This window comes from Cyrtonyx montezumae, unplaced genomic scaffold (assembly GCF_038088225.1).
Source record: "Cyrtonyx montezumae isolate F1298 unplaced genomic scaffold, pur_monq_1.0 scaffold_4, whole genome shotgun sequence".
Classification (NCBI taxonomy): Eukaryota; Metazoa; Chordata; class Aves; order Galliformes; family Odontophoridae; genus Cyrtonyx; species Cyrtonyx montezumae.
In genome coordinates this window covers 31,063,016-31,075,805 of record NW_027072045.1, presented here as the reverse complement: position 1 = coordinate 31,075,805, position 12,790 = coordinate 31,063,016, and the positions used below count along the sequence as shown (strand labels likewise).

Genomic DNA, 12,790 nt, shown 5'->3' with positions numbered 1-12,790 from the left:
ATCACGGCGCTACCGGAAGGCGGAGCGCCGCGCGCGGAGCCATGGAGGACGCGGTGCGGTACCGCCTGTTCGCCGTGCCGGGGGCGGGCGGCGCGGAGCGGCTGCGGCGCTGCGCCGACGGCGTGGCGGTGCGCCTGGCGCCGCTGCTGGCCGCGTACATCTGGCAGCGCCAGCGCTTCCGCCTGCGATACGTGCCCGCACGCGGTGAGCGCGCTGCGGGACCCCGCGGTCCCAGGGTGGGTGGGGGAGGGGGTGCTTAGCTGACCGCCGCGTTCCGCCAGGAGACGTCCCGGAGCACGTCGGCGGCAGCACGCTGTTCGGGGACAACGTGGAAGACGAGTGGTTCGTCGTGTACCTCGTGCGGGAGATCAGCCGCGCGTTCCCGGAGCTGGTGGCCAGGTAGGGGCGGGGACGGAGGGGCGGTCTGCGGTACCCCGAAACCGGCGGCCCCCGCGGTGCGTAAGGGAGCGGCTTCTCCTTGCGCAGTGTCGACGACAACGACGGGCAGTTCCTGCTGATAGAAGCGGCCGATTTCCTCCCGAAGTGGCTGAGTCCGGAGAACAGCGAGAACAGGGTGAGCCAAGCTTGGTGTACCTTTGCTTTCAGTTCCTGCCTCCAGCTGCTGAGGAATTAAGGGGTTTTCTGGCGGGTTTTGTGAGGTCAGGGCTCGCAGTTTCCTTCACCGACGGTTTTTAAGCACATTGTCACACAGCCTCTTCTGCTCACATGTGAGAGTTTGCCTCTGCTGGAGGGTTCTCCTGAGGCACATCTCCAGCTGAAACAAGGTGTATTTGACCAAGCCTTGGGGTGCCCTGGGCAGCCTGAGCTGCTGGGGAGCAGCCAGCCCATAGCAGGGATTGGGGCCGCGTGAGCTTTGGGGTCCCTTCCAACCCCAACCGTTCCATGGTTCCCTGATATGTGAAACACAACTTTGCGTTGCTTGCGTGAATGCTCTTTTCCCACCTGAAGAAAACGCCACCGTTTGCCAGGTGTTCTTTTACAAGGGAGAGCTGCACATCATTCCGCCATCAGAGACCGAGGAACAGCAGTGGGACGTGCCTGCTGAAAGCCTAACCATCTCAGAAGCATTGGCATTGTTATCTGCCCGTTCAGAGGAGTTCCTGGCCGCAGAACCCATTCGAAGAGCAGTGTATAAACGCATTAGCGGGTATGCACGTGCTTCCTTTGGTATTCTCTAACACAGAATACTGCTTCTGGGCTGTCTGGGGAGCTTTGTGTTCATTCATTTTTTTGATAGCTGCAGTAGAGCTGGTTCTCCTTCAGCTACAAGGTTTCCCGGGGCATTGTGCTAAAGGGGTGGACTGTGTTGTCCTGTAAGCTGTCACATTATGTGGGGACTCTGGTGGTGGTTCACTGTCAGGAGTTGCCTTCCTTCCTATCCTTCAAACACTAGTGAAAATGGCAGCAGTAGTTACAAAGGAGCGTCTGGGGCTCGCAGTGCACTTACCACAGTGTTGCAATTGTACGACGCAGCTATCCTGAGAAAATCCAGGCCTCTTATCACCGAGCACACTGCTACCTCCCAGCAGGCATCGTGGCAGTGCTGAAGCAGCGCCCGTCTCTGGTGGCTGCAGCAGTCCAGGCCTTCTACCTACGGGACCCCACCGACCTACGGGCATGTCGCTCATTTCGCACTTTCCCTCCAGAGGATCGTGTGATGACCACAGTAAGTGATCGCTCTGGTGCAGCCTGTGACTTCATTCAGTCCTGTGGGAGCTTACTTAAGCCCTTATGTTGCTTTTTTTATACATACATCTTTTTGTCATAAATTCCGAGTTTCATTTTGGTTTTCCTGTATTATTTCAAGTGAAGTTCATGTATTTAGAGATACTGGGAACTAGGGATATTCTTTGTAAAATCTGAAAAGTGACTTATCTTAGACATACATCTATCTCTGAAATACTATCTCAGGTGAGATCAGTAATATTGGTGCTTTAAAACAAAATTCAGATGAAACTGCTGAAAGCTGATGCCCCCCACAGAGCACAGTTACACCGCAGTGAGCATTTTTCTCTTGCTTTGCCTTTTTCAGGTTACGTTCACCAAGTGTTTGTATGCACAGCTCGTGCAGCAGAAGTTTGCCCCGGACAGGCGCAGCGGATACACGCTGCCCCTTCCGTCCCACCCTCAGTACAAAGCCCACGAGCTGGGCATGAAGCTGGTAAATACTTGGCGTGGATTTTGCATTGAGAATGTTTTGTTTGGTGTTTGGTCCCAGAGCTCACTCTTTGCTTGTAGGTGGCCTGCTTGTAGGAGCAAATTGGTCGTTCTGATTCTTCTGTAAACGCAGTGTTGTGGGGGTCTGCTTACAGAATAGAGTACTCCTGTGCCTCGACCTCTAGAAACCATCCCAGTCAGGACTGAAGCCTCAAGGCTGGTACAGCCCATGGCTCTGACCTGCATTCAAATTCAACGTGAAGCATGTTCTACATGTTCTTAGAGTTTGCTTTTCAGTGGCTTTTCCCACAGACAAGCTTTGTATGTCAGGTTGCAGTGTCTTGCTTTGGAAGTTGGAATCTGTCTTCCTGCTGCAGCAGTGAACCGTTTTGACCTTGCAGTCAGCTGTGGTCTCTCCTTCCCAAATGGCAGAATTGGGTGCTCAGTGACAGGGAGTTCCTGACGCAGTCATTTAGAGCCCTGCTTCAGTTTGTAATGTCTTGAGAATATCTTGTTGCATCTCTTACACAGGCTCATGGCTTTGAAATTCTGTGCTCCAAATGCAGTAAGGTGTCCCCCAATGTGGAGAGAAATGTGTTCAGGGGTCCCCTGTGGGAGAGGTATCTCAGCAGCCTGAAGGAGAAGGATTACTTTAAGGTAAAGTATTGTGCCTTTGTGTATCTTTCACGTGTTCCAGGAAACAAACAAACAATCAAACAAACATCTTTTAGCTCTTAAATTTGTGTTTCTAGCAGGGCATGAAAACTAATGCTTCCACCTGTGGAAAATTCATGAATATCTCCAAAGGAGATGTGTGTGGTTTGTTCCCCTTCAAAAATAATCTATTTCTTTTGGAAATTCAAAAGGGAAAAGCAGGGAGGAAAAGATGGTTTTGACTGTTTGAAGTTTGAAAGTTGTAAGACTGGAAAGTTCTGTCAAGAGTGGTTTGCTTATTCTTATAGTATCACAGTGCCACTTCAGAGAGTAATTCCCAAACATGGTGAGATTTATTCACAATTTGTATCTGGTTTTAACTTTAGTGTAGTAAATCTGCCCTGCTGTGGGAATAGTAGTATTCACTTCGATTGTTTTTCATGTGGACTGTATGATATTGCAGCAGAATATATCTGACTGTGAAAACACCTTAGGCCCGTTTCCCATAATGCACTCTAAGGATAAACGACAGAGCAATACATTACTTGTTTTGATTTTTCTCAGCAAGAAATATCAGTTGGAAAAATAGTTGTCATTATGAAATCTGGCTGTGAAAAGCAAGTGGAGGGAGAATTGCTTACATTCCTGCTTGTGTGTTGGATTCAACAGGGAGAAATGGAAGGCTCTGCCAAGTACTTGGAATTGTTGCGCATGGCACAACAATACTTCCAGGAATGTGTTAATAAGCCAGAAAGGTAAGAGCCACGTGTAATTGGTAAATACATAGTTCCTGCAAGTACTGCAACTGGGTTGGTTTGTTTTGGTTTCTAAAACTTCCTCGGAAAAGTCTGAAGACTTTCTCCTTTGTGCACTTAATATAGGCACTGTGCCTTCAGCATGTGAGTATTAATTCCTCTTGTATGCTCTCTATTAGTAAAAGTTATTGCTTGAGTAACTATTTATCTTGGTTTTGTAAAGTATTAAGCTATTTCAAGCAGGTTAAGGGGTGACTGAAAAGAGTTATTCATTTGGTTGCTTGGCTGTGGAGATTGTTTAAGCTTCATTGAGAAGCCATCCCAGTGAACAACAAATAAAAAGTAATTGTTTCCTTTACTCAAGAAGACAGCTGGCTATGAATATCTCCAAAAGATCCAATCCAAGGAAATAAATCACTGCAAAAATATCTGAGGGTTTGCCAGTTCAGAATATCTTGGCTGTTAGTTGCTTGAAGTTCCAGCATGCACTGTTTGGGATCTGCTGTCTGAATGCTTACCAAGACAAAATAAGCGTTAAGAACAGAGGAAGTGGAAGAGAAGTGAGCTTTGGAGACATCAACAAGGATTGTCACTAATTTACTCTGTCTTATTTTGGTTGATGCTGTCTGTGTAGTGTGCTCGTGGTTCTGCACAGCTCGCCTATCTGTTTTACTTATTTGCACAGAAGGAATAATGTGGAATTACAGTGAAAATGTGTATGGAGTGTCAGGTGCCACTGGCATGGCAATGCAAGCAAAAACCCATTTCAGCAAAGTGAAATTTTTCCTTTCAGCTTTGTTGAAGAAAGTCCTGGTGATGAAATCTTGACCTTGCTACAGACGACAACATTTGATGTGAAGGAATTTGAGAGAGAAGCAGAGTGTCTTCCTCTGGAGGATGGTGAGCAGAGTGATGGGGGGTAGACTCTTCCCATCACAAACAGTTATTTGTGGTGAGAGAGGGGCAACTGTACGATCTCTTTGCCCACTTGTGTCTTGTTGTTTGTGTAAGCCACAGAGTCTGGGGTTGTTAACTGGCAGGACAAGCAGTCCAGCTTCTGCTTTGACAGTGGTAGGTCGGGAGCATCGTGCACACGTATAGATCAAGTAGTTTGTGTTGACTGTCTGCCAGACAGAAGGTTTTGAAATATCATGTGACATGAAACCAATTTCACTGCTGACAATTCAAAGCTTAACTAGTACGTGGTCCATTCCGATGGCCTGTATGAAACCTGCATGCATTTTGGTATAATATTTCCTGACTTGCAGCTGTTGCCAGTGAGCAGTACGGTTCATATCTGTATTTCTGGATGATTTTTTAACCCCTAAGTAACATCTGTTTTCTGTTTATCTCAGCTTGTCTCTACTTTATACCTTGTGTTATCAAGTATCGTCGTGAAAACTTAATGCAAGTAAAGTGAGCTGCAAAATGTTAGCAATACTCTCAGCCATGTAGAATGGGACTCGTGGGCTCACAGACTGGTGCTGAAATAGAAAATGTCTTGAATTCTTTCAGATGACAGTTGGCTGGAGATTTCTTCTGATGATCTAGAACAGATGCTGAAAGAGGCAAGAGGCGAATCCCACCCTTCCTCAAATGAAGAAGAGCAGAAATATGACCTGGAAGCAGTTGCTGAAAGTATGAAGGCTTTTGTGTCCAAAGTCTCAACACATGAAGGAGCAGAAATGCCATGGTACCGGTATTTTTTGTTTAAGTTTGGTATCTGTTGTGGAATGTGACTTCGTTGAGTTACAGCCATTTCAGTGGTTCTGTGATCTTTCAAAGTTGGGAAGTGTTGTGTTTGGCAGAGGCCTGAAACAAGCACCTGTTGTTAGTAGCACATAAATACATGCTTTTAAACTGGATTGGTGACCACTCTGATGCTCTGGTGCAGATAAAAATGGTGGAAGATGCTCTGTCTTCCAAAGCTCCTACTTAGCTCTGTGGGTTGTTTCATTTATTTTAGCAGTATGGCACCAGTCCGTGTCTGTGTTAGGGCTTTGCAAGCGTGGGAGCATTGTTTATTGGAAACATGTTTTATTTCAGGTCAACTGATGAAACCAACGTTACCTTTGATGTGGATTCTTTTACAAAGGCGTTAGACAGAATTTTAGGTGAGGCTATTTGTTTCTTGTGTCACAATATCCCGTGGTTGTTTAGTGTCTCTGGGTTTTCTGATGGTCCATGTGCACTGTGCTGATTTCCTTGCTGTCCGTGCTTACACAAAAATATTCAGGGGCAGACTCAGAAGAGCTGGATTCTGATGATCTGGATGAAGAGGAGGAGTTTAACTTCTCCGATGAAGATGATGATGACCTAGATGGTGAAAATGAAGAGCAAGATGAGGAGGCATCAGCTAATGAACTTATAGGCAGTCTGAAATCATATATGGATGAAATGGACCGTGAGCTGGCACATACCAATGTTGGAAAAAGTTTTACCACTCAGAAGAAAGGGGTACGTATGCCTTGAATACCAGTCTGTGGCATAATTGTTTTGAGAGCTTTGTTAGGAAAAGAGTATGCTAGAAGAAGTCATTCTGAGTAACGCGATCAGCAATTTCTGTCCTCCGGCCATGAGCTGATAACTAAAAACAGTAATCCTGTGTGCGAGGAAAATGTGCTGCAGTTGCACCACGGTTTTTTTTTTTTTTTTTGAAACCAAAACTCAGCTTTAAAGTGCACGTTGATTCCAAGGCTTGGTTTCATGTTCCTGCAAGCTGCAGTTTGACTTCTTGAGTTTACACTGTTCATTGCTCCCGTGGGAAACTGAGCCAGGACTCACTTACCCTCTGTGTCTTTCTGTTGGAAAGTCATCTGTATAATGGAAAGTGATGATTTCTAACTGGCACGAGTATTTGGTGACCAAACTCCCATCTCCCAAGGCAGATTAGAACATACTGAACTTTGGTGACAGAACTGTTTTCTTTTTATCTCTCTTTTTTCTTCTTTTCCCTCTCCTGTGGTTTGTATATCATTTGTCTTGATGAAACTTTCTCTTTGTGCTTACTGCAGGCAAGTTCTGTTAAAGCAACTACATCTCAAAAAGGTGGCCTTGATTCTGAAGAGGAAGATGCTGAATTGACACCAGTTGATGTGGATATGAACCTAGTAACTAACCTGCTCAAATCTTACAGTGCTCAGGCTGGACTGGCAGGACCCACCTCTAACATTTTACAGAGCATGGGGGTGTATTTACCTGAAAATGCAGATCCTATTGGTTCTGGTGAGGGTGCAACAGAATAGCATGGTTGATTGGGAAACAGAAGGCATGTCTGACTGGGAAAAGAGACGGTGAGAGATGAGCAGTGTTTGGGATAAGAGACGAGGTCTGACTTTAAAGCATTTTATACGTGTGTTATGTGTGGCTTTAAGGACATAAAGTGAATTTAGCTGGAAATGCTGTCTATGTGCATCCTCTCTTAGGCAGGATTAGGATTTTTCCAGTAATAATGTTTTCAGAAAACTGCAAAATGATGTTGTGACCTGAATGAAACTCCTGTGACAAAACTTGTCTTCAAAGCTGACATTCCAGTTTGCTGATCTGAAAGATCCTTTACCCATAGCAAGGTGCTCTCAATATCTGCAAATGCTGCTGCATTCACGGGGAGATGGAGGAATACCTTGCTGGAGGAACTGTGTTCTCTTGTGTGGATTTGGTGATGAGCAATTTGAAAATGTAAATATTGCTATATATTTTTTGAATGTATTTAAAATAAAAGCAGGAGAACAGCTTGCTTGCAGGAGCTGCTTTTTTTGTTGAAGGTATGCATGACTTCCATAGCTAAGCATTGCTAGTTGCAAGTTCAGTAGCTGTGTGCAAGCTCAGTCTGAACAGCTTGGTTCTGTTATTCAGGGAAAACATAACCTGGAGGTGCTTAGACATAGAATGAACAATCTACTCCAGATATGGAGAATGAGTTTTAACCAGGTAAATATGAAAGAAAATCCGTGGCAACTCTTGCTCTATAGAGAGCAAGAAGGCAGATCTGCTGGATTCAGTGGATACCTACATGTCTTTTCTACTGGTCCTGCCACACAACAGTTAGTCAAGTGCCTGAGCAGGCAGAATAGAAGCTCAGTGGCTGAGCTTTTGTTGGTGGTGAGCTTTTTTGGAGCATACTCAGAACTTGCCATCACGTTGCTCTGTCATCTGCTGTGCCAACATCGTTCAATCAAGGCACAGAAAATTCATTGAAAGCGACACATTGCCATCATTCCACTGAAATTCAAGAGCCAGTCACAGTTTGCCCTGAATGCAACATGGAGCCTGTGTGCATGCATGCATGAAATGAACGTGAACAGGGAGAATAGTGGCCATGCTGTGTCTGCATTTGGCCTGTGTTGATGTTGCCTAAGAATGAGGGGCCACAGTGATGCTGCTGCAGCTCAAGGAGTTTGGATTGCAGAGTGCTGAGCTGCAATGGGGTGGGGTTAGAAAAGCCTGTGCTGGAATCCAGAAACCGAGGAGCAGTTGCCTTCTGCAGGCAACATAAAAAGCCTTCCAAGCTAAGTTCATAACAAAGCAGCTCTTCAAGGGGCACCCAAACTGATCTTGTTCCGTGGGTAATGTGATTTTTCCATCAAGCAGACTGTTATTACTGTAAGGTGGCATTTACTCCAGCTCCTTCCATTTGCTTAGCAGCTTCTCAGTGGAGTCCTTCAGTACTACAGAGCTACACACTGCAGAATTTGCCATCCTAGAGTCAGTGCTTGCATGCTGCCTTTGAAGTAGCACATGAGGCATTCCTGCTTTTCATTTGGAAAGAGAATATTCATAGCAAAGGAGTTGTGATGGAATTACTTAAGGAAGACAAGTGCAGCATGTTTCCCTCTCAGCGGCTGGCTGTCAAAGTTCTCATTACGTTATGAATATGGTGACCTAGTGCTGCATTCCAACTAGCTCTGTTTGCTTTGCTCACTTGAGCATCTGCCATTTGTATGGCTTTGCTTATCCCAGGATTTCTGCCCCTTCCCAGAAATGCATTTCTCTTGTTATTGGCTCTCCATTCAGAACCCTGCAGCCTGGGTTCTGAATGGAGTGGTTGTTGACTGGTATGCTGCAAGCAAGAAAGCAACTATCACATCTTTTCTTTATACCAGATGGAAATCAATCCCAGGAGACAGTAGAGATCTTGAACTAATTCAAACTCTTTGGAACACCTGGGCAGATTGGCAGGTGTCACTCATAGGTTCATAGGTTCATAAGGTTGGAAAGGACCTACAAGATCATCTAGTCCAACCATCCTCCTATCACCATCCCTACCCAACTACTAAATCAAATCCCTTAGCACCTCATCTAAACACTTCTTGAACAGCACTAGAGATGGTGCCTCAACCACCTCCCTAGGCAGGCCATTCCAGTGCCTGACCGCTCTTGCAGAGAAAAAATGTTTCTTCTAATTTCTGTTTCTTCTGTTTCTGTCTAATCTAAATCTTCCCCGATGCAACTTGTGGCCATTCCTTCTCGTCCTGTCATTATTTATCAGGGAGAAGAGGCCCACCCCCTCCTCACCACAACCCCCCTTCAGGAAGTGGTAGAGTGCAATAAGGTCTCCTCTGAGCCTCCTCTTCTCCAGACTAAACAATCCCAGCTCCCTCAGCCGCTCCTCATAAGACTTGTGCTCCAGACCCCTCACCAGTTTTGTTGCCCTTCTCTGAACACGCTCCAGGGCCTCAATGTCCTTCTTGTAGTGAGGGGCCCAAAACTGAACACAGTACTCGAGGTGCGGCCGTACCAGAGCTGAGTACAGGGGGATGATCACCTCCCTGCTCCTGCTGGCTACACTATTTCTAATACAGGCCAGGATGCCGTTGGCCTTCTTGGCCACCTGGGCACACTGCCGGCTCATGTTAAACCGAGCACCAACCAACACCCCCAGGTCCTTTTCCTCTCTACATTCTTCAAGCCATTCTGCCCCAAGCCTATAGCATTGCATGGGGTTATTGTGGCCAAAGTGCAGGACCCGGCACTTGGTCTTATTGAACCTCATCCCATTGAGCTCAGCCCAGCTGTTCAGCCTATCCAGATCCCTCTGAAGGGCCTCCCTACCCTCAGGCAGTTTGACACATCCTCCCAACTTGGTGTCATCTGCAAACTTACTGAGGGTACACTCAATTCCCTCGTCTAGGTCATCAATAAAGATATTAAACAAGATGGTCCCCAAAACTGACCCTTGGGGGACACCACTCGTAACAGGACACCAGCTGGACTTAACTCCATTAACCACTACCCTCTGGGCACGGCCCTCCAGCCAGTTCTCCACCCAGAGAAGAGTGAACCTGTCCACACCACGGGCTGCCAGTTTCCTCAGGAGAATACTGTGGGAGACCGTGTCGAAGGCCTTGCTGAAGTCCAGGTAGACTACATCAACAGCCTTCCCCTCATCTACTCTTTCCACCATTCAGCTCTATGGAGTAGGTAGGAACCAAAGAGAACCTCTAACTATCCAGCATTAACAAGGGGCATGCAGTTCAGCCCAGAAGTCAGCAATGTTGTCACAGCTCCCTTCTGCTCACTGGGGAGGAGGTGCTGCTTGAGAGGAGCGGTGTTTAAGCACAGCTAGCTCTGTGCCAGTGCAGCTTAGTGGTGGTGGCATTGCCTGCTATCTGGAGTCTCTGTGGCTGAATCAATCTCCTGCAAATAAACCACTGTCAGAATCCTTGCTGTGTAAGTAAGCAAATGGCAGCCTCCCTTTTTGCCATGAGGGATTGCCACCCTGCACAGGACTTTCCTCCGTCTTTCCTTGTAAAATAAGAGTAATAACGACCTCCAGGGGGGATTCTTGACATAAACAAGCAAATTCAAAGTCACAAATAATCAGTGAACCGCTCAGGAATGTGAGGAGTCTGGAGCACGAGGCCTTGGTTAATGTGCACTGAGTGCCTTCTCAGTCACCATTGAGATTACTACCTCATGAGGATGAGGTAAGATATCCTATTGCAGATTCCAGGTGCTGATAATAATTAACTCAGTAGCAAAACTTGTGCCTTTAGGGTATATAGCTGCCTTTGCCAGGATGGCTTCAGTTTTTTTCTACATATCGTTTGTATGTACTCATACAGTAAAACATAGATGAGCTGCTGTGTTGAGGTAGGACAGAAACATCATGCAGGTGCAGGAATACATGCTGGCTGTGCTTCCAGGTGAGGAAACCACCCTGTGATGTGCAGTGCCATGGGCTCAGGTGTGAGGCTGAAATATTTCCAGGAGAGGTGTTGTAATGAGATAGGGGGAAAGGAGGAATGAAATTCAATGGCAGTACCTGTGTTAATCTAAGTTAGCTCAGCCTAGCTCTGATTTTTTCAGTTTGGTGTGGGTTATTATCTGTACCTGCAGTTGTAAGGCCATGTTATATTTATAGGGCTGATGAAGGGTTAAATGTTAAATGAAATTATACCCTGTTGGCTGTTAATGCTGATGGCTGAGAATTTATTTAAGAGATGACACAGCTTGTTTTATTCCTGCTCTCTGCTGTAGGCCTTTCCTGTCACTCTCGTACAGTTCATTTTTTCTGCAATAGCGCTTGCTTTGACACTTCGTTTGGTTGATTTAGCTGTGGCATTCTGCAGGCTGTGTGCTGACAGCATCCATAGTTAATTATCATATTTCCTGTAGATCGTTGCTGCAAATCTCTCGTGAGTGGTTCTCCAGGTTCTCGTAGTTCAGGCAGAGCAGGAGCAGTGGCACTGAGTTTGTGCTCTCGTTTTTTGCTCTTGCTGTGTTCCTGTGACACAAATAACCAACAGCTTTTCTTAGATTCAGAACTGCTCTTGTCCCAGTCTGACGCACGTTTATTTAGCATCACGTTGCATGAATGATATCTGGTCAGGTTTTTGCCCTCACACAGCTGCTTGCCATCTGTTCCTAAGTCAAAGGAACAAGTTTTAAATGGCACTGCAGGCTGGGGCTGCTGATTGCATTTCAGCAGTGCTTCCCAGTGAACAGCCCAGTATAAATAACTGGGGAGAGATGTCAAAAGGGCACGGGCTCGGGAATTTTTGAAAAACAGTATGATATGTGAAGCCCTTTAAAAGTCTGTTACAGTCCAAATATACACAGAGCTGCAGTCCTTAAGTCTGAAGGTGTCCTGAAGTCTGTGGGTGTCAGCCTGGGCAGCCCATCAGCTCATATCACGCCATGGGGATGTCCTGCCAAGCCAGCTGTGTCAGCAACACAGAGGGGACAGTTCTGAAGGAGCTGGTGTGAAGGGGCATGAGAAGCACAGATATCCTGCTGGCTTGGGTCAGTGCTCCTGTTGCAGATAAGAGGAAGAAAGGAGCAGGGCTGAAAGTGGAAATGGCACATTCCAGAGATGAGAGAGGAAGAGAAAAATGATGTCATATTAAAGTGATGGGAGAAAAAAATGGGAGAAACCAACAAAGAGGGGCAGCAAGGCAAGTTTCAAAGGAAACTGGGTGTGGAAGAGTTGCAGATAAGTTCAGTGGTGTGTGAGTTCATCTAAGGGTCTGGTTGGGCTGCAGGGGAGGCACCAGCAATGCTCTTGTCCACACCAAAGTTCTGTCCTTTTCCCCCTTCAAGTGTCTGTACTAGTGGCTTTGCAGTCTTGACGTTTGAAGTCTGGCCAAGTAAGCAGGAAGGACTGAGCCTAAAAAAGCAGCAGATCCTTCTATCTGCCTCCTCTGTTTTCCTTTCCCCAAATGTTTGTCACTCTCCCAGCAGGATAACAGGATCATTTTCTCCAAGCAAGTCACAGCATCCTGTCACAGAGTGAGAGACACTGTGCCTTTCAGTAATGTTATCTCACCTTTGTTTGGGTTCTCCTAATATGCTTATATATAGGCTCTGCTCTTCCACTCTCTACCACCAGGTAGCTCTGCTCTCTCTTCCTTGGGATGGAAGTGTCGTGCTGTCTCTGTGGCAGGGAAAATGGTGTCTCCAGAGTAGTTTTAGTTACTCTCATATATCACCAAAGTAGGAGCATGCTTGAGGAAAAAAAAGAAGCGAAGTTTCATGTGAAACTGGAAGATTTAATAGGAAGGGAAAAAGAAGAAGGGGAGAGCATGCAAGCATTGCTTTTTCTAGTTTCTTTTATAGTCGTTCAAGATTGATATAAAAGCGACCATCACAAGGCCTCCTTCCCTTAATGTTTTATCTGGAAAAAGTGGGTTCAGGTATCCAGTGCAACCTCCAGATGGATAAAAAAGAGAAAAAGGGGACATAGCTGCACAGTGCTCGTTGTT

General features: G+C 46.2%; 2 protein-coding genes across 3 annotated transcripts in view; one reads left to right on the top strand and one right to left on the bottom strand.

The window, feature by feature from the left end:
• The window catches only part of OIT3 (oncoprotein induced transcript 3), a 123,973-nt gene that overhangs the window by 49,293 nt on the left and 61,890 nt on the right, over positions 1 to 12,790 (bottom strand). The gene's annotated exons all lie outside the window — the stretch shown is intronic.
• On the top strand, positions 42 to 7,323 carry ECD (ecdysoneless cell cycle regulator). Of its 2 annotated transcripts, none has more exons than XM_065746682.1 (13): positions 42 to 204; positions 282 to 399; positions 487 to 574; positions 990 to 1,168; positions 1,495 to 1,687; positions 2,054 to 2,182; positions 2,710 to 2,835; positions 3,502 to 3,587; positions 4,381 to 4,487; positions 5,103 to 5,280; positions 5,634 to 5,701; positions 5,824 to 6,044; positions 6,602 to 7,323. In XM_065746682.1, exons 1-13 carry the CDS (start codon positions 42 to 44, stop codon positions 6,830 to 6,832), a joined length of 1,887 nt encoding a protein of 628 aa, XP_065602754.1. In that variant the 3' UTR covers positions 6,833 to 7,323. The 2 variants fall into 2 exon arrangements, with proteins under 2 accessions (XP_065602754.1, XP_065602755.1); XM_065746683.1 differs by having other exon boundaries at positions 6,599 to 7,323.